This window comes from Pangasianodon hypophthalmus, chromosome 11 (assembly GCF_027358585.1).
Source record: "Pangasianodon hypophthalmus isolate fPanHyp1 chromosome 11, fPanHyp1.pri, whole genome shotgun sequence".
Lineage (NCBI taxonomy): Eukaryota > Metazoa > Chordata > Actinopteri > Siluriformes > Pangasiidae > Pangasianodon > Pangasianodon hypophthalmus.
Window position 1 is genome coordinate 2,874,975 of NC_069720.1, and position 25,032 is coordinate 2,900,006.

Consider the following 25,032-nt stretch of genomic DNA (forward strand, 5'->3'; position numbering starts at 1 on the left):
CAGAGTTTGAAAAAACAGTGGCGTGTCTCACATAAGCGCAATTCTGACCTTGAACTCAAGCGCTTTTTTTTCTTGCATAATGTTGGCTCGAGCGAGGAGCAGTATTAAATCGGTGTTTGTCATGAATCCTCACATTTTTCAACTGGACATGCACTACTTGGACTCTTATCATGACGTTTATTTTGTTTCCACTTCCTGGTTCTGTCTCCGTCCCTGTTTTATTATTGGTCAGTTTCCCAGTTGTGTTCATCTGTTTTCAGTTTAGCCTTTGGTTAGTTTGTTCTGTGTGTTTACGTGGTTACGAAGTCTCATTCATTTAATGTGCGTTTCTAATGATGTGTTTCTGAGTTGCGATTCCGTGATGTCACTTCAACATGGCTTCACTCATAGTGAAAAGTAAGAACAAGAAATAACAGTGTAATTTAAGGTTTTTTTTAAGCAGCCTTTTGAGTTTTGGTTTATATTTAAAATTGCTATATAGTGTGTGATACTTTATTATTTTGAAATGTTAATTTGCTGTCTTTCTGTTATTCACTCTCGTTTGTGTTCCTGTTCATGATTATGGATTACTCTTATATGATGCTGCCTTCCTGTGCTTTGACCAAATGCCTTCAAATAAACTGCTGATTATTGGATTACCTTAAATAAAGAAGCACTTTATTTTTATTTATTATTTATTTTTGCACTTGCATCCTGCCTCTAAGTATCACACATTACAGGTATTATGTCACACTGAAATGTAAGTTTTGGCTTTAAATACACTCTATTTTATATATTAATTGCATACACTTAACCCTTAATTAATCATATCATACTTGTAAATTCCGACTGAAACATTTTAATCAGAGATATTGCTCATCTTGAGTTTTCTATGGATGAAGCTATGATCTACAGTTACTGTAAAAAAAGTGGACTGTAAATGTAGCAGATGAGTGTTTGGTGTTTGGTCAGATTATCCTTGAATTTACAAAAACAACGGCATTACGTTATTAATTCCGTTAATCACTACGTGCAAGTAATTTCAATAATCTGAATGGACCGCCCAGGAAACAAGCTTATGCACCTGTGTGGTGATTAAATGATTATTACTCTGGTGCTCATGTTGGCCAGAGGAAAATGTCAAAAAAAAAAAAGAAATTCAGAATTGTTTTTTCTTTTGCAGTGGATTGTAAATTCAGATAACAGCAAGATTATGAAATATGCAAGTGTTCTGATTTTCTTGGCTAAACAACTGTGATAATCCTGTTATAACGGTGCTGTGCCACCAGGGTTAGCACATATAGTGGCCTCAGGCTTTAAACTATAATCATTAATCCTGGTAGTGTAGGTTTATCTAATGGAGGATTAGATTGTAGCGTGTGCGGTGAGTGGATTTGTTTGATGTGCCTGGAGAACACCATACTTCCATGTGCTAATTAACATCACGAAGAGGATTAAAAACTGCGTATCGTTGCATGTGAATTGTTTTGTTGTGAGGCGAGTACTGTAGAAGCAGCTGTGTTGCTGACCTGTGTGTGTGTGGGTTGATTGAGAGCCATTGGAAAGCTCACCTGTAATGACTAATAGCATTTAGGAGCAACTGAGGAACTGGCCTTGACTCTACACAAGGGGAACAGCTGCTCTCGTCCCGAAAGCTTCCTTTGATTCAGCCACACACACTGCAGTCTTTACCATGTTTGGGGGACGAGAAGATTCTGTAAATGTAATGTAAATGCCTTTTGTTTATCCACCAGCCTATTTTTGTGAAGCAAAAAAAGGAAAACGTCCCATAGCCTGGGCAGAACAAAGCACCTCTCTGCATGTTGTCTATGGCATGTGTATAGCTTTTTCTTTTTTTTCCTGTTCCTTTTAATTTTTTTTCCCCCAGTCCTTTTCAGCTCCGTGGATGAGGTTGCAATTAGCATGCTAATGACATGATCTAAGCCTCTAAAGATCAAGTCAGTAGGAGGCCTTTCTCTGTGTCTGGAGATAACAAAGAGCCTTTTATAGAAATCACCCGATGAAATGTGCTGCATTTATTCCACGTGTCCTGATTTCTTTCAGATACACACACTTGTGTTCTTTTATTATTTTCTTTTTGCCTCTTCGTCTCAATATGCCATTGAGGCCCTGTCTGTCTGTGGCTTGTTTTGGTTAAGTATATCAAGGACTTTGTATTATTCTCATTTAAAGCGCACGGCTTGGTGAATTTGCATATGTTCCCAGACCTACTTGATGGCGCATGCATTTAGGAGCAGAAGTGGCTCATTTAGGAGCGCTTGTTTGGCCAGAAAGGTTAGAGATCAAAGAGGCTCCCAATGTGAAGGTGGACAAGTGTTTGCTAGCCGGCTGTGGATATAGCGTAAGCGCAGGCCTAATGAGGAGTGGCTAATAGCTAGGAGTGGCAGCACGAGTGACGAGGTACTGTTGATGGACTGCACATTCAGCACCATTTGTTTTTGCCGCAGTGGTGAAAAAATGTTTTGTTGCATCCAGTTGACACATACCACAAAAAGGGCATATTGATATATCGATAATCATCATTATCAACAGACTGACCTAATATTTTTTCCAAACAAAGAGACATTCTTTAGTAAATCATTAAGTTCACTAGACGCAAGTGAAACTTGATTTTGACTGGAGTCAGGTTTTATGATCAAATGAGACCTTCTTTCCCTATTTTCCTCCTAATTTGGTCACCTGCCAGTGTAACACACTTTTAGGAAAGCGTTATCTGCCCTCTTTCACATACACAATCTTATGCCCATGATTGCCTAGCGTCACTGTGATTGACAGGCGATAGAGGTATAACATCCCTTATACCCAGAGAACATGGACACTTTTGCTCCCTTGTCTCCTGGCTGTGGCATCACCGGGATTTGAACTCACAATCTCCTGGCTTTAAATGAAAACGAGTTTAAATGAGTTCTTAAATGAAAATCTGGCTTCTTCTGCCAAGAAGTTATAACTAGGTCATGGTTGGATTTTCCAGCAGGACGGTCATCCAAATCTACACAAAAATGATCATTGACCACAGAATCAAACTTTGGACACAGCTTGTGTTACTGCTGATGCGGTGAGCAGCCATGGTGCTTTGACATCACTTGCTGAAGTTGGAGAAGAAAATCCCTAGTAGGAATTCTGAGTTGAGTGGGTAGTTTCTTTGTTTTGTTTTTTCCCAGGTCGAGGTCAGGAATTATGAGTTATAACCTCCAGTCAAATGCAGCGTAACCCCCAATGAAAACCTTTGGGGTGAGCTGAAGCACAGAGTTCACAGAAGAGAGATTCTGTACTGAGGAGTAGTTTTAGCTTCCTCACTCTATATTCTCAGATCTCATCAAACTTTATAGGAGAAGTCTACAACCTTAAAATGATATTGCACAATAAGTTATGTTGGCAAAGGGAGGTTGTACAAAGTTCTGAATGTGCCAATAACTGTCACACATGGTGGATTTGATTATTTTCTTTAAGCAAAGTTAGATTTCTCCCATATTTTCAGTGTGAGATTAAACTCCAGCCACCCTCATTACCCATCTTTACTATGGGGACCAATTCTTGAGCTGACTCTATATGGTCCACAGTTGGAAAAACTGAAGCAAACATTCATCCATATCTCAGGGATATACTGTACTGTCATAGACAAAGAAAACTCAGTTTAAAATTGTATTTCTTTTAATTAAAAATCCTCTCTCAAGTCAAATTCTGTGTTCATTTTTGATAAGCAATGAAATAAAAGCAGTGTAGTGGTAGAGTGGGAGTGTACTCTGCCTTCATCCTGCAGTCAAAGTGAACAAACAGAGGGGTTGAAAGCCGGCCCCTGACTGAGGGTGGGGTGGCGGCGGTTTAAAGCTTTGCACCGTTTGTGTGTGTGTTGAAAGCACCTGGGAGAGGATGCTCGGAGGCCTGGCCTTTGCTCGGCCCCTCTGTTCCCTTTGTTCTCCCAGCAGCGTTAACACACACATGCACACACACACACACACACACACACCTTCTGCTGTAGGCTGTGGATTTGAACCCTGAGTGCTGCATGATGCTGAAATTGAGCTCCAGTCCAAAATACCTCACACTCCGTCACACTCTCATGGCTGCAGATCTGATCCCCCCACCACTTCTTTTCTCCTTTCATGAAATCATTGCAGTGTTTTTCAGCTCAGTGTGTGTTTTGCTGAGTTCAGCGTAGCTTGGTGTATCTGCTATCAGAGACTGAAACGGTGTGTATAGATCAAAATGGACTCGAGCAATTCTACAAATGGACTCCCAGTCAACTAGACTGGAGAAGAAATGCGAAAATAGAGACAGTGATGGAGAAATCAAATGATTTGTTGGAGCACCAAGGAGTCTTTTTTTTTTTTTTTTTTTTTTTTTCTTCTTGTCTTAAATTTTACTGACCGCCCATATATAAAGTACATCAAGAAATGAAGCATCGCTGTTTGTTTGCTTATGTATTTATTTATTTATTTATTTTACTCCGAGTGGCTAGGCAAACTTGCATTTTAATGAACCCATTTGATATTAAGCTGCAAACTCAACAGCTTAGCATCTGTTGCAGGTATGATAAAGTAATCCAAAGGTGATTAGATCTTGATTAAAATGACTGACATTTGAAGCTCAGTTCATTATGCTGAAATGTACAGGGTCTGTTATCAGCACCAGAACTTTAATTAAAGTGGAAGTTCAATTAAGCTTTTAGAAGGAATTGATTTTATAAGCATAGTGTATGACGTGCACTCTAAAAGGGCAGATAATATGCCTTAATTAAAATGTAAATCACGTGCATCCACTACAAATTATATATATTACACTCTTATACGATGATGGGTTAAAAGGGTTTAAATTGTTTTATGTTTGAAGTTATGATCGTACATTTTATGATGTTTAGGATGGAAAAATACAGGGCGTGTGTTAAACTGAGACTAGTGTTATTAAGGTGCTGTTAATCTACATACAGAAATGCAACCATAAAAATTACTCAAATGTGGCTGGAGAATGAGCTTGATAAAGGCTACTTCAGACTATATGTAGCTAACAGCAGTCTTAGAAGTTTACTGTGTGTCGCACTGTATGAAGAGATGCCTATAAAATCCAATTCTGAAACAGACCGTGATATCAGTTACGGTCATATGCTGCAAGTCAGATTATATGATTAAAATCTTCTTACAATGGTGCTATGATGAAATAAAGTGACACCATTCAATTCAGATTTTGCTGTGAAATTCTGACAACTTGTTTGTTGGATATCTTTGGTTGTAAAGGTGCTAAAGTGGTTGCCAGAGAGCACAGCATATTAAGTCTTGTTTAATTTTCATTTATTTTTATTTTATCTTTCATTTAACCAGACAAGTCATAAAGAACAAATACTTAACCACTCGAAAGGGATAGAAACACAAAGTGGTGTGGGGGAAAAAAACAGATTACACCAAAAGCTGATTATCAAATATATAAAAGAGCAAAGGATCCATATCACAACATGGTGGGACAAATTTTAAACCATTTTGAAACAGTGTATTTAAAGAGAAAGCCGTTATCTGTGGTTTGGCCATAGCATTTACAGATTTTAACATTGTTACAAAGATTCAGGAGACACCTAAACTATGCTTTCTTCCTATTTCAGATAAAGCAGCAGTCAGAACAAACAAACAAACAAAAAAATCTCCCAGCGGAAAAACCAATTCACTGAAGGGGAAAGGACACAGTACATGAAAGACACATTTGCGTCTCATAATGGCTGATTTTATCTACATGAGCATTAACCTGTGAATTCACAATCCTCTGCCTTGTAGAAATCGAGTGGGTGGGGCTGTGGTCTCTTTGGTCAGTGAAAAAAAAATGTAGGAGCTACTTAATAATAAGCACTCACTCCTGACATTTCCCTCTCTATTTTTTTCTTACTGTTGCCTCTCACACATCTGAAAAACAAAATGGCTGCTTTGTTCACCGAGGGGGTTTGGGGTAAAATACAGTTTTTTTCTCTCTTCCTGCTAGGATTTTGTAATTTTCTAATAAAAATTGATTGATGATTTTTTCCAAACTTTTTAGGAACTTTTTAACTGAGTATGAAGAGAGTACCTGATATTATACTGAACAGACAGCAGTTGAAGCAAGTAAGCAGGGGATTGACCAGGAGAGCCTTGTAAGAGCGCAGTGATGTGTTTTGAAAGGAGCATTTACACCAAATTTAACTTTCATGATTCGCGACACCATTATACTGACGAAAATTGAAGTGTAAAGGAGCCTTAGAGCTTCATCTGCTAAAGACTAAGTGGATAGTAAAGATCAGACAATCTGGATTGATGCATCTGTTTAAAAGGCAATCCTAATAAACTGATTATTATCAAAAAAGGAGAGGCAACCTGTGTGTGTAAATATATTTCATATTTTTAAGTGGACATAATGTAATAATTTAATAGGCTAGCAAGGTGATCTGCCAGTAACTCTGATACTTAAACTAGTCCTTCTCTACGCCATTATCATTTGCAGATTAATGGTAGGCCTACTCCAGATTCTGAACAAACCTAGTCATTGCTTAAGAATCAAAATCATATCATGTTGTGTGGACGTTTTACACCCTTACTGCCATAATATTTCTTTTAGCATGCCTTACTGATGTTATTTGTATGGAAGATGTTTTTAAATAGACTATTTTCCTTAAGCATGAGTTCTTTCACAGTTCTAATTTGTCGCATTACTGAACATTAGGTTGTCAATTACATTTGAAGTAGCAGCTTTAAAGTCTTTAAAAGCACCTTCAGTTTGAAATGAGTGGTTTGTGTTGGCTGGATTGAGAATTGACTCCTAACAGTTTGTTTTGAGTATCTCTTAGCGTGATGTGCTACGGTTGCTCCTGTGAGATTGACCTCGCGTTCTTTTCCATCATGACCTGCCATTGCAGAGGCCAATTTAGTTATAGAAAATGGATTGACACGATCCCTCCAGTTCACACACGAGCAGTGCTGCAGCAGTGTCGCCCTGATGAGCATGTCCTCATAAATGTGACTTCTGTCAGGAGTGTGTCATATCTGTCTCGGATGTATCGCCATTTCATATTAACTGCCAAGTATGCACGCGTGGAGAGTGTGAGTGTGTGTGCGTGTGTGTGTGCGTGCGTGCTGTGGAGCTAAAGCTGGAGATCAGAGATACAGTATCTGCAATGCTGTGGCTTTTCATGTGGGATTCCCCTTTTTGAATATTATGTAAGCGAAAGCATAATGTGCATTAAATTCAGCAATACTGTATATCAAAAAGAAAGACGGTAAAAATACAGAAATGCGTTGTAATAAATAAGGAATAAAACTGTTATGAGAAAATAATCACACAATAGGAGGGTGTGATGAAGTGGACTTAAGTTGTACATTTTCCAATAACAGCACTCCCTGAAGTGTTTTATTTCTCTTATACCACAGCAGTTTACCAAAGATGACTATTTTTTATTTATTTAAAAAAAATTATGTAACATTTATCTGTTTATAGTTACATTTAGTGTTGTGAAACATCTACAAGTTAGTTCTCCATTTAATTTACATTAGAGCAGCTATAAACGTCGTTCCCTCAGTCTCTCTTCTTTTTCTTATTTTTTTAAATCAATATGACAAAAAAATGTCGTTTTACCAAGCAACAAAACATAGACTTTCCCATGATGCTGACACTGGAGTCTTCTTCTCTAAATGTTTAAACACAGAGACAAAAAAAACATGTTAATATAAACCTGTTATTTGCAGCTGCACTACTGTCAGAGCTGCTGTTACAGAAAAGTAAACACCTTCTGACCAATCAGAATTGAGAATTCAACAGTGCTGTGGTATAAAATGTGTTTATTACATGTTGTAAGTTCATCGATACACACACGTGTTATTTCAGTATTTTGCAGTCCTAAATTCTTTTCTGTTTCAGTTTACTCGAAGCAGTAACGGGCAAATCTTAATCTTCACTGATAGCTGTGTGCATACAGTGCTCATGACGTTGATGATGATCTCCACTCTTTGGCAGGTGGAGGAGCGTGAAGCTCAGATACAGGAGCTACAGGACACGATCACAGAGCTCCACCAGGAGATGTCTCTGAAGGACCAGGACAAACTCAGGCAGCTTCAGCAGCTTGTCCAGCTCGAAACCAGGGTCAAGGAGCTCACACAGGAGGTAGAGTGTTCATGGTCTTTTGGTTCAGATACAGATGTGTACAAGATGAGCGAAAATTTACAGCACTGAAGTCTGAAAAGTTTATACCTTCAGCGTTATTTCATACTTCCTCTAAACTCCTCTGACCTGAAGACTTTCCTGATAAACTTCGCAAAGCAGTGTGACTGTTACAGATGCGTACTACTGAGTCTCCTTCCCCAAATGTTAAATAAATGTCTCCTAACAAATATAACTTCACCACCTAAATGACTGTATGTTTTACTTTGTTAAACAAATTATTTTTAAACTCATTTTATTGTTAGTCTTAGATAATGTGGCACATCCATTGTACCCGTCCATGTATGTATGAGCTGTTACTATAGAAACAATAACATATTAGAACAAGCGCATTAATATAAACCTATCGTTCATGTTACATTCTGAACTACTGTTATACAGAAATAATGCACACCTTCTGACCAGTCAGATTCGTGAATTCGATAATCCTATAAATAGAATTATTCTGAATAAACATTTTAACAAAAACAGTTATTTTTTTTTTAAAAAGTATATTAATTAAACAGCAAATCTGGCTATATAGCTGTTTAATATTTAAGCTATGTTTTTTCTTTTTCTTTCGATACTTTTGACACAAATTTAATACCATATATTAATATATTAAGAACAAAATGAGAGGCTGGTGAAGGAACAACTGTTTATAGCTGCCGTAACAGCAAATTCTTAAAAATGCGTTCATTTTCGTCAATATACTTTAAATGACCTGCAGAACTGGTGTGTGTGCAGTTACAGAGCTCGGCACAGAACATCACTCAGCTCAGACACGAGGCCAGGGAGAGCACTACGAGCAACAGTGTGTTACACAGAGATGTGAGTAGCAGCAGCATCTTGGTGTGTGTGTGTGTGTGCGTTTGAAACATTACATGTACTAAGGTTTCAGTAAGGGAGTCCCACAGCATTTTTCTTTTTTAAAGACATAATGTACTTACTTTTTGCGTTCCATGTACCGCAGTGAATTTGCTCGTAAATGTTCTGAGGAAATGTAATTTATCGGCTGTAATGTTATGGAGACGCAGGTAGAGAATTCCTGTTCTACATTAAGTACAGTTGAGTGCTAAAGTGAAAGAAGACATCCGATCATTTCCTGTGGCAGCTCACTTAAAGTAACACGTTTAAGATTTGATTAAAATTCCTATCGTAATCATTTTACAAAGGAAGAAGATACTTCTGAAGAAACTTTGTTAAGAACTATCTGTCTGCCTATAGAAAGAGATAGATGGATATGGATATAGATATACACTGATCATCCACTTTACTAGGAACACCTGTACACCTGCTCATATATGCAGTTATCCAAACAGACAATCATGAGGCAGCAGCACAATATATGAAATCATGCAGATTCAAGAACTTCAGTTAATGTTCACATTGAACATCAGAATGGGGAAAAAATGTGATCTCTTTGACTTTAACTGTGTCATGGTTGTTGGTGCCAGCTGGGCTGGTTTGAGTATTTCAGAAACAGCTGATCTCCTGGGATTTTCACACACAACAGTCTCTAGAGTTTATACAGAATGGTGTGAAAAGCAAAAAACATCCTGTGTGCAGAGGGTCTGCAGGCTGAAACAGCTAGTTGATGAGAGAGATCTGAGGAGAATGACCAGACTGGTCTGAGCTGGCAGGAAGTCTATAGTAACTCAAATTAGCACTCTTTACAACCGTGGTGAGCAGAAAAGCATCTCAGAACACACAACACATTAAACCGTGAGGTGGATGAGCTACAACAGCAGGAGACCCCATCAGGTGCCACTCCTGTCAGCCAAGAACGAGAATCTGAGGCTATCATGGCCACAGAGTCACCAAAACTGGACAGTTGAAGATATATAATACATATAATACATTCATTATTAATTATATTAATAATAATAAACCAGCATTCCTCATACCCAAAGCCTGTGCATAAGAATAGACAGAACTCCTACTAAAAGTAAAAATATAAAAGCACTAGGATGGCAGTTTACCTGGGACGACGTGTAGTGATTCTGCTGCTATAACACACCTTCTATACCTTATTAAAGTCTTTAGAGGAAATCAGAAACACACATGAAGTTACACAGCTTTTTGAACAGAAGTATAAAACTACATTGATGAGTGTCTAAGAGATATAACGTTGATCAGGATGATGAGCGCTGATTGGTGATTGGACTGCGTGGCTGTGAAACTTGCTCTAACAGCAGATGTGCCACATGTTCAGTTCGGACTGATTCTGATCGGAGAAGCTTGGCATGTTCTCACATCTGGCAGTGGGCTTGCTGATGAAGCTAATCGGTTAAGTCTAATAAATTGTAATATTGTGCAGTTTTAATCAGGCTCTAATTTTATGTAATTGCACTAGAAATTCTAGATGAGGCTAGATTGCAGCTGGATCTGCGAAAAAGAAGAGCAAAGTCTTTAACCCTTTTGTTCTGTTCACTACTTAGCAAGGGATGAGCTGAGACAGATAATAATATTTGAAATGATTAAATATGATTCTGGGGAAGAGTGAAGATGCACAAATTCACTTCTCAAGTGTGTGTGATGAGGTCCGAGTCCAAATAAGACATTGAGGTAATGTAAGGAGGTAGTGTATTCCCAGATTTTGTAAAAAGCATTTGGTGTCATTTGATAATTCTAGAGATAATACAATTTTAGTCCTTTCCATTTGTTACAGGAAAGCACTGAATAATTTTTTTTTCCTCTAATTTTTTTTCTCCAATACCATTTTTTGCTGACAGATGTAATTTCTAGATATTTCACCACTTTTTCAGAATCAAAATGACCTGAGCATAACCTGTATAATATAAAAACTATGAGGGACTGCAGCAGATTCACCAAAAAAAAAAAAAAAGTCATTTTTCATGAGCCAGGCATGTAAAGTATTATGTTTTTTTAAAAAAAGAACAAGTGTTAGTATGGTTCCATGTGAAGTAAAATGGTTCATTCTGACCCAAACAGAAATCACATAATTATACAAAAGAGCGCTGACGTTTTTCTTTGTTTGCCTTTGTTATGAAAATTAAGAGTATTCTTCTCTGAAAGTTATGGATTTTTGGTAGATGGACACATGACAGCACGACACGACAAGGAGTCATTTTTCACTTCGGCTCAGAGACGAGCGTCTGATTGCGTTGTTGGTGATCACAGGGCACGAGGTCATGAACTCTCAAGATCGAGGTGAGGTGTTGAGACTGAGCACATAGTGTGGCATGTGTAGTGCACACCAGCGCATGGAGATGATGAAGAGGGGCCCGGAAACACCTGGACATACTCGGAGAAAACCACACACACACACACACACACACACACACACACACACACACAGATTCGCCAGTTGAGGGCTGTTGTGCCTTTGACCCAGCTTTTGAAAGAGTAGAGGTAAATGAAATGCTGAACTAATGGTGTGAGGGGAGTGGAATAGATCTAGTGAAGAAAAACATGCTTTTATATTGCTAATATTCCAATTTAAAAAAACTGGACATTGAATTACTGTCAGGTGATTATTATTGTTATTATTATTATCACTATGATCTGATTTATTTTTTTGCTTGTTTGTTTGTTTATAGATTGATTGCAAATTTGACAAAAGGATGAATATCCAGTTGAAAAAGTTAGTTCCAAAACTCCTATGAATTATAGATCTATATATTTTTAAAGAATTTAAAATAAGTCCGTTCTCTAAATCAGTTCTCATATTCTCAAAAATAATATTTTGTATTCATAGTTCTTTTTTGTCAGATAATTGTGATGTGGCTTCTTTATCCAGCACACAGCTCCGTCCGTCGAATGCTGCTAGAATAATTTCACACAATGCTCGAACCCTTCTTTGTTTCTCTACTTGCCCCGTGTTTGTGTGTGTGTGTGTGTGTGTGTTTGTGCACACACTATGGCTGTTATTTAAAGAGACGCTGTCTGTGTTTTGTTGTCGAGCGAATGAGCTGGAGGGTGTGCGTTGTCTGTTTAGGGCTAAAAATCTGTTCATGGTGTGTTCGCCGTGCCCCCCTCTCCACCCCTCCGGTCTGAAATCTCAGGAGGGGCTGAATGTTTATTGCTGTTCTAAAGTAAGCCTTTGTTGTTTTGGTGTGTGCTCTGCGTCCCCTTTCTCTCTCTCTCTCTCTCTCTCTCTCTCTCACACTCTCTCTCTCACCCCCCCAGTTCCCCCTTCTGCTTTCATTTTCATTTGGGAAAAGGAGGAGGGGGGCATCTTTCTGGCCGCGGGTGCGTGATTAGAGCGAGAGTGCTTCTCAGCAGGACTCTCTGCTTTATATTCATCAAAAAGAGCTTGCTTTGATTCAGTGCAGCTTTGACGTGTGACAGCGCCACCGAGGAAATCGTGCACTTACATCTCCCCCGCCATTTCGCTCCCTTCTTTCTCCTTTTTTTTTTCCCTCCCCTCCCCTTCATTCAACACTGTCCTCTACATACGCAACATGCCCAACCCTCCGGCCGTGCCATTTTATTAATCTTATACGATTGTTATTATTATCTCATTTCTTCTTCTCTTGTTTATTGAGATGAAACTCAATGCCAAATCACGACCCGAGCCATGTGCAGTTGACTTTTCATCAATGATGTCATTAACTTTACTTGAATGTAAACACTGGGATTTTGATTAGCATTTTACACATGTATGAATAGAGTTCCTTATTATGGTGTTTCGTGCTGATGAATTATTTATGAATTTAGCTGCAGTTTGGTGTGCCATGTGGAACCCTGGTCTGTTCTTCCTCCCTGTGCGGTTCTTTAGGCAGGTGAGGATAGATCAATCATACTTGGGTCCAAGAGCATCTGAGCGAAGTGGTCTCGGTCCACTTCCACGAGAATGAGAAAAAGAGTCGACTCTGAATCGACTCACTGCAGGAAGTGAATCAAACTTGTTGTGTGATTTGGGGTTGCCTCTTTTTTTTTAATTTTTTTTTTTTATGTAGATGTAAGCTGCCAAATTGAGCCAAAGGCCAGAGCTGTAGTGCCAAGTGTTCTGGAAAAGTGGAAAAACAAAACAAAAAAAAACAACAAAAACAAGAAAGGGAGCTACACATAAGTTATTTTTACATATTTATCTAATCATTTATTTAGCACCAGCTCAGTGTCCTCAGTTGGTTTATCTTTTTTTTTCCGTGACTGTATTTCTGACAAATGAGTGAAAGAGTTTTGTGAATATGTTTTCAGCCCTTCACGCTCCTCCTTTGTGGATCATGTGGAACCAGAAGTATAACTTTTGCTCTGACTGACACAGCAAACAGACTAATAGACATGAAAGCACCCTTTCTATTTGTAAGCTAATTTACATTCTTAGATGTGTACATAAAAAAGGTGAGAGTCCAGGCCAGGTTGGAGTTTGAAGATGAAGAGCAAAGGAGCATTTCAAACTCTTTTTTTCATATTAAAAAACAAAACAAAGGAATCAGGAAATTTGTTTTAAATTTTGCCTGGAAACATTTATTTAACATACATTGTATATTAGCGTATGGTGTAAGAAAATTCAACAGTCATGTTTTTTATATTGCAAGTAAAATAAAAATAGTAATAATTACATTGCCAGAAAAGTAATAACAACGATAGCATAGTTTTCTTTGCTTTTGACCTCATGAGTTGCTGCATTGAGGTCTAGTTTTCTCTCAAGCAGCATAAAGCCTTAAACATTAAATACCTTATTTAAAAAAAAACTTTTATATAAGTTAGCTTGTCAGTCTACAGTTTTATATGGAGTGCTAGTCAGGTACGACTCTTAGAGCTCATGCAGAAGAAAAATTTAAATCAAAGAAGAGCAGAACCCAAACTTGTAGCAATTTGTGATTCATGTGTGATGGTGAACCATCGTGGAACGTGTTCCCCACACCGTCTGTGTGATCAGGACTGCTTTTATCTGAGCTTACATGCAGCTTCAGGCCTTGAAAAGTTTACACAGGAGTCGTCTTACTTACAGGGCAGTCAATACCGTCGAGTCTGCGAGAGCTCCAAGTAAAAATCACACATTTGCTTCTCGATTCATGTACGTCACACCAGGGATCATGTGCACACACACACACATGCGCACACACACACACACTTGCCCATCCATATTTGCTTGCCTGCTCTGTGGCTGGCCAGGAAATTATCTGTTTAAATTATTAAAGCAAAATCTGCTAACAAAAAAAAAAAGGGTACATGAATATATGTGTGTGTATGTCCATCTGTACGCAAGCATGTATGTGTGTGTGAAAGCTCGACCAATAGGGTATTAGCTCAGCCCTTTATTCCCGCTGTGCCCTAACTAAGAGGGTCACACACACCCACAAGGTTAGCGCTGGCATTTCATTTCATACACCATCTTACACCCCTGTTTGTGCAAATTCATGCAAACACACCCAGGCACCTCTCTCAGTAAGTGAAAATCATCTAGTCGATTTGCATTCGTGGGCCACTCTCGCTCGCTTCCTGCATTTCTGTTTCTCACAGCTGGCAGCCTGCGGCGCATTTTGTACAGACTCATTCTCACCAAAGCTTTTATTTGGTTATCTGTACAAAAATACATGTAACAGTCATGCAATTCATCACAATCCTGCGTCCACGCGTATACAGATATTTTAAAACATTTCACGAAAGCAGAATTTTCCATCACTGAAAACTAAGCTATTTTGTGTGGACAGGTACGTTTCTGAAAACACTGGGCTCACATCGCCAAGCTGCACATGCACAGTCTGTGTGGTTTCTGTGTCTTTTATACCAGTATGTTCTAGTCCTCTAATCTGATTGGACAAGCAGCTGTCAGTCAGTCAGTGCGTTGCCTGGCAAAACTCGGCACTTTTTAGCTGAGAGCTCACAGACGGCCATGATTGCTCTCTTGACTTCTGGCAGTGGATGTCTGCAGCATCACAAGGATTCGAATTCCTAATGATACGTCAAACACTCTTCTGTTATGCCACTCTGGTCTTTGATAACGTGTTTCACAATTTAAATTTGCTTTGATTTATTATATATACCCTCGTGCCAAAGTGCCAAAATAGGCTACGTGCTGTACTGCTCTTGAAACTTACACTCCAGTGCTACAAAGCACACGGCAAGCAGAGCTTTTGGATAAGACCCCTGTAGTATAACCTTATGCAGTAGTTCCATCTTATTGCTAGTCCACACACATTAATCCTTTTGTTTGTCATTTTTTCATTTTGATCATGTTGGTGCTTTTACCACTCAATATCCACATACATTCATGTTATTTTTCAGGCATTTGATGTAATGTTTGACGGTGTATCACCACCTACTCTGCTGGCGTGCTCATGTGAGCATTTTAAATCCTTTTTTTTTTGGTTTTGTGTGGACAAAGAAATTTTCGAAAGTGGGAATTTTTTTGTTCTTGATTTAATTTCCATTGCAAGCAAGCCTCCTCAATCTGAAGCAATTGCCTCACTTTTATCCTCTTCTTCTTGTTTTGTTTCGGAGTGGGTATTTGAGTCCTGAAGAGCTCACCTCAGCTCTTGATGCTGGGTTAGGTGAGCATTGTCTCAGAATATGGCACTTTGCACAATGCGCATGCTGACAAATTGAATGCAGGAGTGTGTGTTTGTGTACTTGTGTGTCTACAGTCAGTGATTTGCAGTTAGAAAGCCACAGGAGCTATTAGAGTTTGATGGCAGTTTAAAGGCATTTTTATGACTCTGATAGCCATGTGAGGATCTCCTCCATGTGTCATTTTAGCTGAAAGTGAACACTTCAGATCTCTCGCCTTGTGAATACAATATATTTGCGTGTGAGGCTGAAACCGAGCAACCATAATAGAGCAGGAGCGCAAGAGTGTAAAAGTCATCCCTGCTCTGTAATTTCTGATGTTCTCTTGCATGACTAAACCCCAGGGATGACATCTTGTCCAGAGTTATATCTTGGAACTAAGGAAAGGAGATTGTGTTGCGCAAAACACAGTTCAATCTGTTTCTGTTTCACAGTTCAGTACTGTTTCTGGGAGTTGGACAGCACTTAACAGCATCTTTGCTATGCTCAGTGCCATGATGATGGCAGCCATAAACTTCACACTTTGAACATTGTGTTCTATTGAAATTTGCTTGGCTTGTTTTCCAGAAGATATTTGCTTTGCTGCTTTTTTAAAGTGTTTTTTCACGTGTATTTACCTTCTCTCTGACTGTTATTCTGGACTGCAGCAATGCAGATGATTCTTGCACAAACTGACAAGTCTCACTTGCCCGCTGTTTGCCCTCCATTTTTGATGTTTTTATCTGTAGTGTGCGTGTATGATTAAGAAAAAGATTTATGAATCAGGATAATGTTCATTCGAGACCTCCTCAGCATTGCCTCTCTGTCAGAATGTTGGCAGAGCTTCCCTTTGTTCTTCAAAAGCAAAGCTGCTTTAAAAAATAAATAAATAAATAAATCTGCAAGCTGTATATTTCATACCTGAGGAAGGAAAATAGGAAAATAAAGACACTTTGCTTGGCTAGACTTGACAAAGGGCAGAGCAAATCTGCAACATTAACGTTAGCGTCACTAAGATAATCATCCAGACACTTCAACTCAAACTAATCTCATCTTCTGGCACCATTAGATAGCAGAAGCGATCTCCTAGCAAAGCGGAACGGACCAGATCATGATAAGTACCTGTCCTGTCTTAAAATGATTTTAAGTGATGGAGCTAGAGCCAATTACATGCTTCCTGTCAACTGAGTAGATATGAGCTGGGGTTAAGCACTGGAATTGCTGACTATCGAGTCAAACCTCTGTTTGTCCATGACAGTGAATGAATCTGTGTGTCCTGTCAATTGCTGGAAGACCCTTGGAGGATCTATCTCACATTCACTTGATCCTCTCTGGTTCCTTTGGTTCCTCCTTCACTGCATTGATATCTTTGCAACCTGAAACATCTGTTGTGTTGGGTGAAATTGAGGCTTACAGAGTCCTACTTAGATTTGAGATGGGAATGTGCAAGTGTGTGGATTGTTTGTGGTCTGGCCGAAGACGTGATTGTATTTTGATGAGCTCTCTGCAGCAGCTAACACTCCTCTCTCTCATTCCCATCCCAATTTGACACCTGATGGGATCCCAGATGGAATACATAAGAGTTTGGATTGCTGGCAATGTACATAATGACCTAATTTCTTTTTCTTATCCCCTCATTCTTATCAGGCCTTTCGTCTCTCACTCCTGTTTAATCTGTGTGATCGTTCTACTTTCGCTTCCTCCTTCTAAACGCTCTCAATCACCCCATAGCAAGATTTCTTATGTCTTAGTGCCACCCTGATGTGGCATGTCCTAATACCACACACCAGAGGGACTTGTTCATGTACGTGTTGTAAGTTTAATTTCACAGAGAAGTGATAACTTTAAAGCAGCTCTGCTGTTGTGGGTATGTGTAGCAGAGGCACTATTTTCTGCACTGATTCTGAATGAATGATGGTAGACAGTTTCAGGTTAATGCTTAATGTGTCCTGGATCTAAAGAAAGTCAGAGGACTGCGTCAAAGAGGTATTAGATAGCAAAAACATAGAGTCCCTCATCCTGTTGCTGTTTCCATCAACAAGTGAGTCATAACGTGACCGAGTACCCGTGAGGAATTTGATTCTCCTTCTTGCAAGGTACACTATATGGCCAAAAGTTTCTAGACACCTGACCATCACACCCACATGTGCTTGGTCAACATCCCATTCCAGATTTAGTCCCCCTTTGCTGTTATAATAAACTCCACTCTTCTGGGAAGGCTTTCCACTAGATTTTGGAACGTGGCTATGGGGATGTGTGTTCATTCAGCTATAAGAGCATTAGTGAGATCAGGCAAAAGTTGTTCAGTGAGGTTGAGGTCAGGACTCTGTGCAGGACACTCAAATCCTTCCAATCCAGCCTTAACACACCATGTCTTCAAGGAGCTCGCTTTGTGCACAGGGGCATTGTCATGCTGGAACAGGTTTGGGCTTCCTAGTTCCAGCGAAGGGAAATTTTAATACTTCAGCATACAAAGACATTCTAGACAGTTGTGTGTGTCCAACTTTGTGGCAACAGTTTGAAGAAAAAGCACATATGGGTGTGACGGTCAGGTGTTCACAAACCTTTGGCCATATAGTGTATCCTAGCTATCTAGAATGGCTTTTCTACCAGATCCTACGACTTAGACGATCTTTAGCAGTAGTAGTGTCTAATAACCTTCCCATTGAGTACTATGGACATCCCAGGAAGTTCCATTTGGTTGGCTTCTTGATGTCTCTCCAAATGAAGCCATTAGTTATTACTAGTGTGGAAAATTATGTCACCACCCCCACAACTTCCAGAGAAGTTTCCCTACTTTTCGTGAGATGCAGATGACCGGGGTACACATAGTTCCGGATTTGGATGAATAACTGGACTATTCCATACCATGCTGTCTGGTGTCTCTAATTTCAGCATGTTTGGTTTGTGGAACAATTGTGATAGCATGAGAAATAGATTTCCTTCTGCTGCTTTACCTCTGTTTGTCAGTTGAAGAACAGTTTATCATTAAGCTTTCTCGCTGGTTGTTCATGAATCACAGGTCTGTACATTACACACTATAAACCCTGGAGCTTTACCCAGCTTCCTTTTACATACTTCTGTGCTGTCATGGCTGGAGTTACACATACACACCTCCACATCCATACATCATTTTCTGCACATTTTTTTAAAAAAATTGTCTTTACTCCAGTATGCCTTCAGATTTGTCTTTCTATTTATGGCATTATTGTGGGCTGTTGTTTCTCTAATGCGCTGTGTGCTGGGGAGTGTGTATTTGTTAGGATACTGTTTTTGCTTTCCTTCTTTTTTCCTTCCAAGCAAACCAGTCCTGTTTTATTATTCATCAGCTCGACACGGTGCCATATCTCCCTGCAGCAAAATGGACAGCGCGGCGGTGGAGGAAGGCGTGAGACGGATAGTCACGCGCAAGCAACCGCTCCTCCAATCCTCTTGTGGGTTGACGCTGTGTGACAACGGAATTCATTTCCAAAGAACCATTGCCTTTCTGTGTGCGAGAGAGAAAGACAGGCTGCGGTAATGAGCCTCGGCGTTCGCCGCTCCACAGAATTAAAGACATGCACACAAGTCGTCTTTCTCTCTCTTATTTTTCCCTTCTCTAGCTTCCATGGCTGTAAAGCTTGCTGTGCTGCAGTAAAATAGTTTACAGCAGGCAGGAGGAGAGGAAAAAGGAGATGAGACACTGAGCTCCTGCAGAAAAAAGGAGGACCGGATTACTGCAGTACCCCCCTCCAAGTCTAATCACTCATCCCAGGCCATCAATCAGGCCAGGCCAAGAGCCGTGTCGCTTTAAAACCTCATCACCGAGGACACTTTTAATCGCACCCTCTGTGCTAATAACGTAGTTAAGCACTTTTTCCATTCTTCATCACACCACATCAGGATCCCATAAAACCCCTCAGAGAGCGTGGCTAGCGTTTCCGAAAGTTAGGCTGAAACTCCAAAGGCCTTATGGAAGGTTCTGGAAAAGGGAGGGCGGGTGTGTAGCAGCAGAATAATGAGGCCGCAGCCTGGCATAAATCATCTCTCAGGATAAATTGGATTTATTTGCCATTCCAGGGGCCAGATAATCACTCCTACGAGTGATCCACTTTTTTTTTTTTTTTTTTTTTTTTTTTTCTTTTTTTTTTTTTTTGCTTTTTGGGATGGATGGTGGTTTTCACCGGTGGTGTGTGTAGTGAAGTGAGTTTTAGGTTTCTCAGTGTATTTTAAGCCTCTGCAGCTGCTCAGTACTGATTTCAACAAAATGCAATCAACACACTGGATTAAATGTTGTTGTGATTCTTAAATACTACACTCCTTTGCCACAATCAATAAAGGAAGTCAATAGCTAGTCGTCTCCCTGCGTAGCTATGATGTGTCAAACTCAAATGGACTTGTCTCGGCTTAACAACGTCACGCAAGCTACATATTGCAAACCCTCGAAACTGTCCTCTGCCAGTCAGGGCAGCTTTAAAGGCCAGGAATTTCAAAGTCACCCATTGCAAAAGCTTTTTTGTCCGACCTTCTGTCTGACATCTTTAGTTTGTGCACATGTATACTAATTCACTAATATTTCACTCTGAATGTAATCCAATGCTGAATTAATGTCGATAACTGAGGCCTTGACAGAAATTGAATTCTCAGCCAAACAATATCAGAATTCAAAGTCCTTTAAATTCTCATTTTTATTGTTGGGCTCTTTAAGAGCTCCAACATAGACAGATAAAGACTGAATAAAGCTGTGCCTGCTAGCTTTGTAGTATAGTGACCTCAGTAAAAGCAGGGGGAAAATGCTTGTACCTTTTAAGTGTTTTGAAGGACATTTATGGATTTTTATCAAAAATGGTCACATTAAAAGAGTTACGGCTTTTGTTGACCATGAACGGTGTTATGGTCAATTTTGCAAGGATAAGTGGATATGAACGTTGGGGTTTGGGATAAATAAGAAACCATCAGGTAAAAGGTATATTTCACAGTTATATAAATGAATGGCCTTATGACATTGTTTAACTTGAGCCGTCTTTAGACTTGAGCTGAGGTTTCAACTCTGGCTGAATCGCAGTTATTTGACATTAAATTCCCATGTGAAAGGAGCTTTAGACAAAGAAATACATGACACATGACTGTTAGCGAATTGGCTTCTTTTATCTCTAGAAAATAGCTAAATAAACTCGGCTTCAGAGAAAAAGCAGAAGATACACTGCTTTGAGAGAAACACTCCACTGAGTATTAGTCTCACAACTGTTAATCGACTGTCCGTTGTTATGAGACAACAGTGTGTTTCCTTTCGGTCCAGTCACGAGGTCACAGATTTTATTTTCTCATTTTTTTCTATAGACTCAGGGGTATAGTGGATGAAACTAGATGGAAAAAAAACACCTTCTCTAGATGACCCCCCCCCCCCCCCCCCCCACATAAAACCCCAGAACGGCACCATTCGTAGACTAATATCCGCCACAGCCAGCAGGCTCGTGTTTCACATCTTGATCAAATCAAGCTTCCTTTTTTCTGAAGCAGGAGATAGCTGGGCGCTAACTGAGCAGTGCTAATTACAGTCCGTGCCAAGCGGCGAGAATCTTTCAGCTGGAAATGACCCGGGGCTTTTTGTGAAGTATTTTTAGACAAGCCCGTCCCCGTTTACACAGCGAGGTCCGTCTGGTTCGAGGTGTGTGTAGGTGGTGTTTTAATGAATGTTTGACTCATGAGATTGAGAAACAGTGTGATATGATGTTATGCTGGACAAACACAGTGAGTTCTTTTTTGAAAGTGGACATGAAACTCTAGGCTTCTCTATCAAAGCAACAATAAGAGAGGAGGAAACAAAGTCCTGCAGTGAGGTTGCAGCTCTCACATATCTGTGTCTTTCTCTTTTTTTCTTCCTCGTAGAGCCTTCGCACACACTGGAACACCACACACTCCTCAGCATATATGATGAGTGGTGGGAGTGTAATAAACTGCAGCCCAGCGTAGGACAGGTGTCAGGGTGTCCTCTTTGTCAGCCATAAAAGTTAATTAAAGAAGAGGAATTTTTACTGTGCTTGGCCGTTCCACCGTGGACGCTTGGCTCCTGTTTCATAACGGCTTCTCTTGGAGCTGCTGTCAGGAAGCGAATGGCGTGTGTGTGCTTGTCTGTATGTCAGTATCTAACAGTGTGTGATTCTTCTTGTGTGTATCAATGCGTTGTTTACCGCAACTCAAACATGTGAGCAATGCATGATTAAGACCTATCCCACGCTAACATTTTATTTTTACGTTTTGGTCAAATTAGGTTTTTCAGTCCGTTTCGAAAACACAACAGTTATAGAAAAGGTTATGCACACTGGGCATCTGACCTATGATCTTTGTCATTTCCTCCCCCTATTTTCTCTCAATTTGGTCATATACCAATTCCCACCTACGAGCTAGCTCTTCCGTGTCAAACAACAACCACCAGCCAGGGAAGGTGAAGGCTAGCACACGCTTTCCAAATCTTTTCAAACTGCACTGCAGCCGAGCAATCAAAGGAAAGGGCCGTCTTCTGCATATATGAACTCACAGATGTCCATGATTGGCCAGTGTCGCTGTGATTGACAGGGGACAGACTAACACAGCAATGCTCTCCTTCCCATCCAGAGAGCCAGTTTTGCTCTCTTGGACACTTGAGAGATGGCTGTGGCACCTTTGGGATTCGAACTTGTAGTCTCCTGACTACAGGGCAAACTTTTTTCTGTTGCTCCGCTAGGGAGCTATTTTCGCTCGTTTTGACAACAGGAACATAAAACCATCTTTCCTGCAAGCCACAGTGTTGCTTGAATACTATACAAAGCAGTCCAACGTGAAATTGAAATACTTAAACAAAGAAAAAAAACAGTTCTGCCATCTTGGAATTGTGGAGATCTAATGTTTTCAAAAGGAGTATTAAAAAACAGTTGTTAGTGTGAATAGAAAGAAAAAAACGGATAAGGAAAGTGAGTGTTATTGAGTACTAGACATTTGCATTGTTGCTGGTGTAACGTGTATAATGTCCATGTTTGACAAATTTTGCAGAGTTAAGATTCACCTAGGTAAACACATCGAAAAACAAATGTGTTTTTGTTCTTGCATCTAAATCCGCATTTTTGCTCTGACTGCTCCAGGCTTGTTATATCCTAAAAGTGCAAATATTGAAATGAAATTGAAACTCATTGGACTTTTTTTTGTGTTGGTTAATAATAAAACCCTCTTAACATTATTTAAGTTACTAAATGTACAGTATATAAATGCAGGAATGATCAGAGTATGTGTGGTAGAGATGGCACCATTCTGATACACAGGATTAGTATCGAGCTAATATTAGAAATAAAAAAAATTGTGGATCGGATATCGGAGAAATCATATTAGAAATTGGATTATATCACAAATGGCAAAGATTGGAATTGTATTTGGAAAAGAAATGTACTTTTTGGACTGGAAATGTTAACAAAAAAAAAGAGACTGGCCTGATTTTTCTTTTGTTAGGATTGAGCTTATTATATTTAGATTATATGAAATTTAAAGTGGTATCATGTCATCTCCAGTTTGTGACAACAAGCTGTTGTTTGCAGATATCAGAGGAGCATGTTTGTGTCTGTATCTGGACTGAGTGCAGTGGTTCATGCTGTTTCTTCACTTGCAGGTTTGGGTTTAATTACCGAGAAGCAGCCACTGTATGCCAGAGAGCGTGGTGGGAGTGGGGCGACAGTAAAGGATGCATTAAGCAATTAAAGTTAGGGAGGGCAAGAACGAAGCGATGCTACGCTTTTTTTTTCTTTTCAGTAATTGCCTGGTGATCACAAAGGAGGCGAGTGGAGGAAGAGTGAAAGCAATATGCTGTACATCAGCATTTTATACTGACAGTCTTTAATACACACGTGATCTCCCTTTATTGCTCGCACACAAATTCTTCAATAAACCCCCCGTCCATGGCACCACACACACAAACACACACACACACTGCTCTGATTAAAAGCGCAGATCTTTGCATCAGCATGTAATGCAGTATATCATACGTCCCCCACCTACCAACTCACATACATGCAGCACACACTCAGCCTTGTCTAATTATACATGCTTTAATATTTGATGAACAACACGGGAGTTAGCAGCTCGTAGCATCAGCGAGGTGAGAATGCAGGGATTATGTTAACAGCGCTCACGCTGGCTCATCTATGATTTATCTGCTGGTCCTCGCCGCCACACCGGCTGCCCACGTTAAAGCATTTGTCTCGCCTGTTTGCGCCAGATAAGAGAGTGGAAATTCTCAAATGCAACACGAGAAAGCACGAAGACGTGCGAGAGACCCTGGGAGAGAGTGAGACAGAGAGAAAAGACGAGAAGAGAGAGGTGTAACCTTTTGTTTGTCGGTGGTGAGGAATGGGAGGAGGCTGAGGATCGGCGATGAATGCTAATGTATGCGGCACACAGGGCTTTCGGTCACTGATTAGCAGCAGGCAGGAGGAGGGAAGGAGCGAGGGATGGAGAGATGCAGAATGGAATGTAGGACGACCTGGACAGCCACCTCATTTCAGTTAATACATCGCAGCATGCAGTGGCAGAAGGTGCTAGAAAGTCAGGGAGATAATCAAGAACCCAGACACTTACAAATGCTCATGGAGATGGAGCGCCTGATATTGGACTTATTGCCTCGGTTCAAGCCATCATTCTGCTGATAAACAGTGAATGATTTTGTTTTAGAGTACCTTAATCCTCCTATTTTTCCGTTTGAAAAAAAATCTGATGAGTTTCTACAAATTTAATGCACTCACACACTTTTCTGTTTCAGCTACCTTCACTTTTACAGCACAATATAAATAATTTACACACCATGAATGCGCATATAATACATAAATACACATCATAAATGTCTGCACAAGCGAAATTATGCTCAAAAGAGCCTCCCAAAGCAAAAATATATGCACTTGCAAAACTGTGGCTGCCATCCCAGGTTGCACAGTAAACATACCACAAGCAATCGATTGTCTTTACCAATACAGGGCAGTGTCAGGCATTCTTACGCATTTGGAAATGTAGAATTTAGACATTAAATCAAAATAAATGTCTATAGCTAATGAAGGACATGCTCCTGATTGAAGGACAGTAGTCAACCCTGACCTGAAGAGATCTTTGCCTTCAGACACGTCTCTCCCTTTCCCACTGCTTAAACATGATTAAAACAAACAAAATGTGGCCTTATTAGATTATGCCAAAGGACACGAGTCCTCAGCGTCGATGATCTTTTTTCCCGTTTTAATGAAACGCTGCTCAGAATTAACATCGCATCAGCTAATTTGATTTAGTGCTGCCCCTAGAAATGCCAGACTCTCCTGATTGGTCTGTAGATGGCCGTGTTCCAGCTAGGCTAAAAGACTCACAGCAGTGAAATGATAAAATAGATTATGCCTTTAAATCTAACCCTCACTGCAGGTATATAAAGACTGAGTTGTTTGT

At 39.9% G+C, this 25,032-nt stretch overlaps 1 protein-coding gene across 5 annotated transcripts in view; it reads left to right on the top strand.

Annotated features, from left to right (window-relative positions):
• Nucleotides 1-25,032, top strand: part of LOC113536638 (myosin-11) — a 172,422-nt gene that overhangs the window by 61,405 nt on the left and 85,985 nt on the right. For all 5 annotated transcript variants that reach the window (XM_053238123.1, XM_053238119.1, XM_053238120.1 and 2 more), the window contains 2 exons: nucleotides 7,963-8,109; nucleotides 8,893-8,976. In XM_053238123.1, the coding sequence (XP_053094098.1) occupies nucleotides 7,963-8,109; nucleotides 8,893-8,976 (231 nt within the window). The remainder of the gene's footprint in view (nucleotides 1-7,962; nucleotides 8,110-8,892; nucleotides 8,977-25,032) is intronic.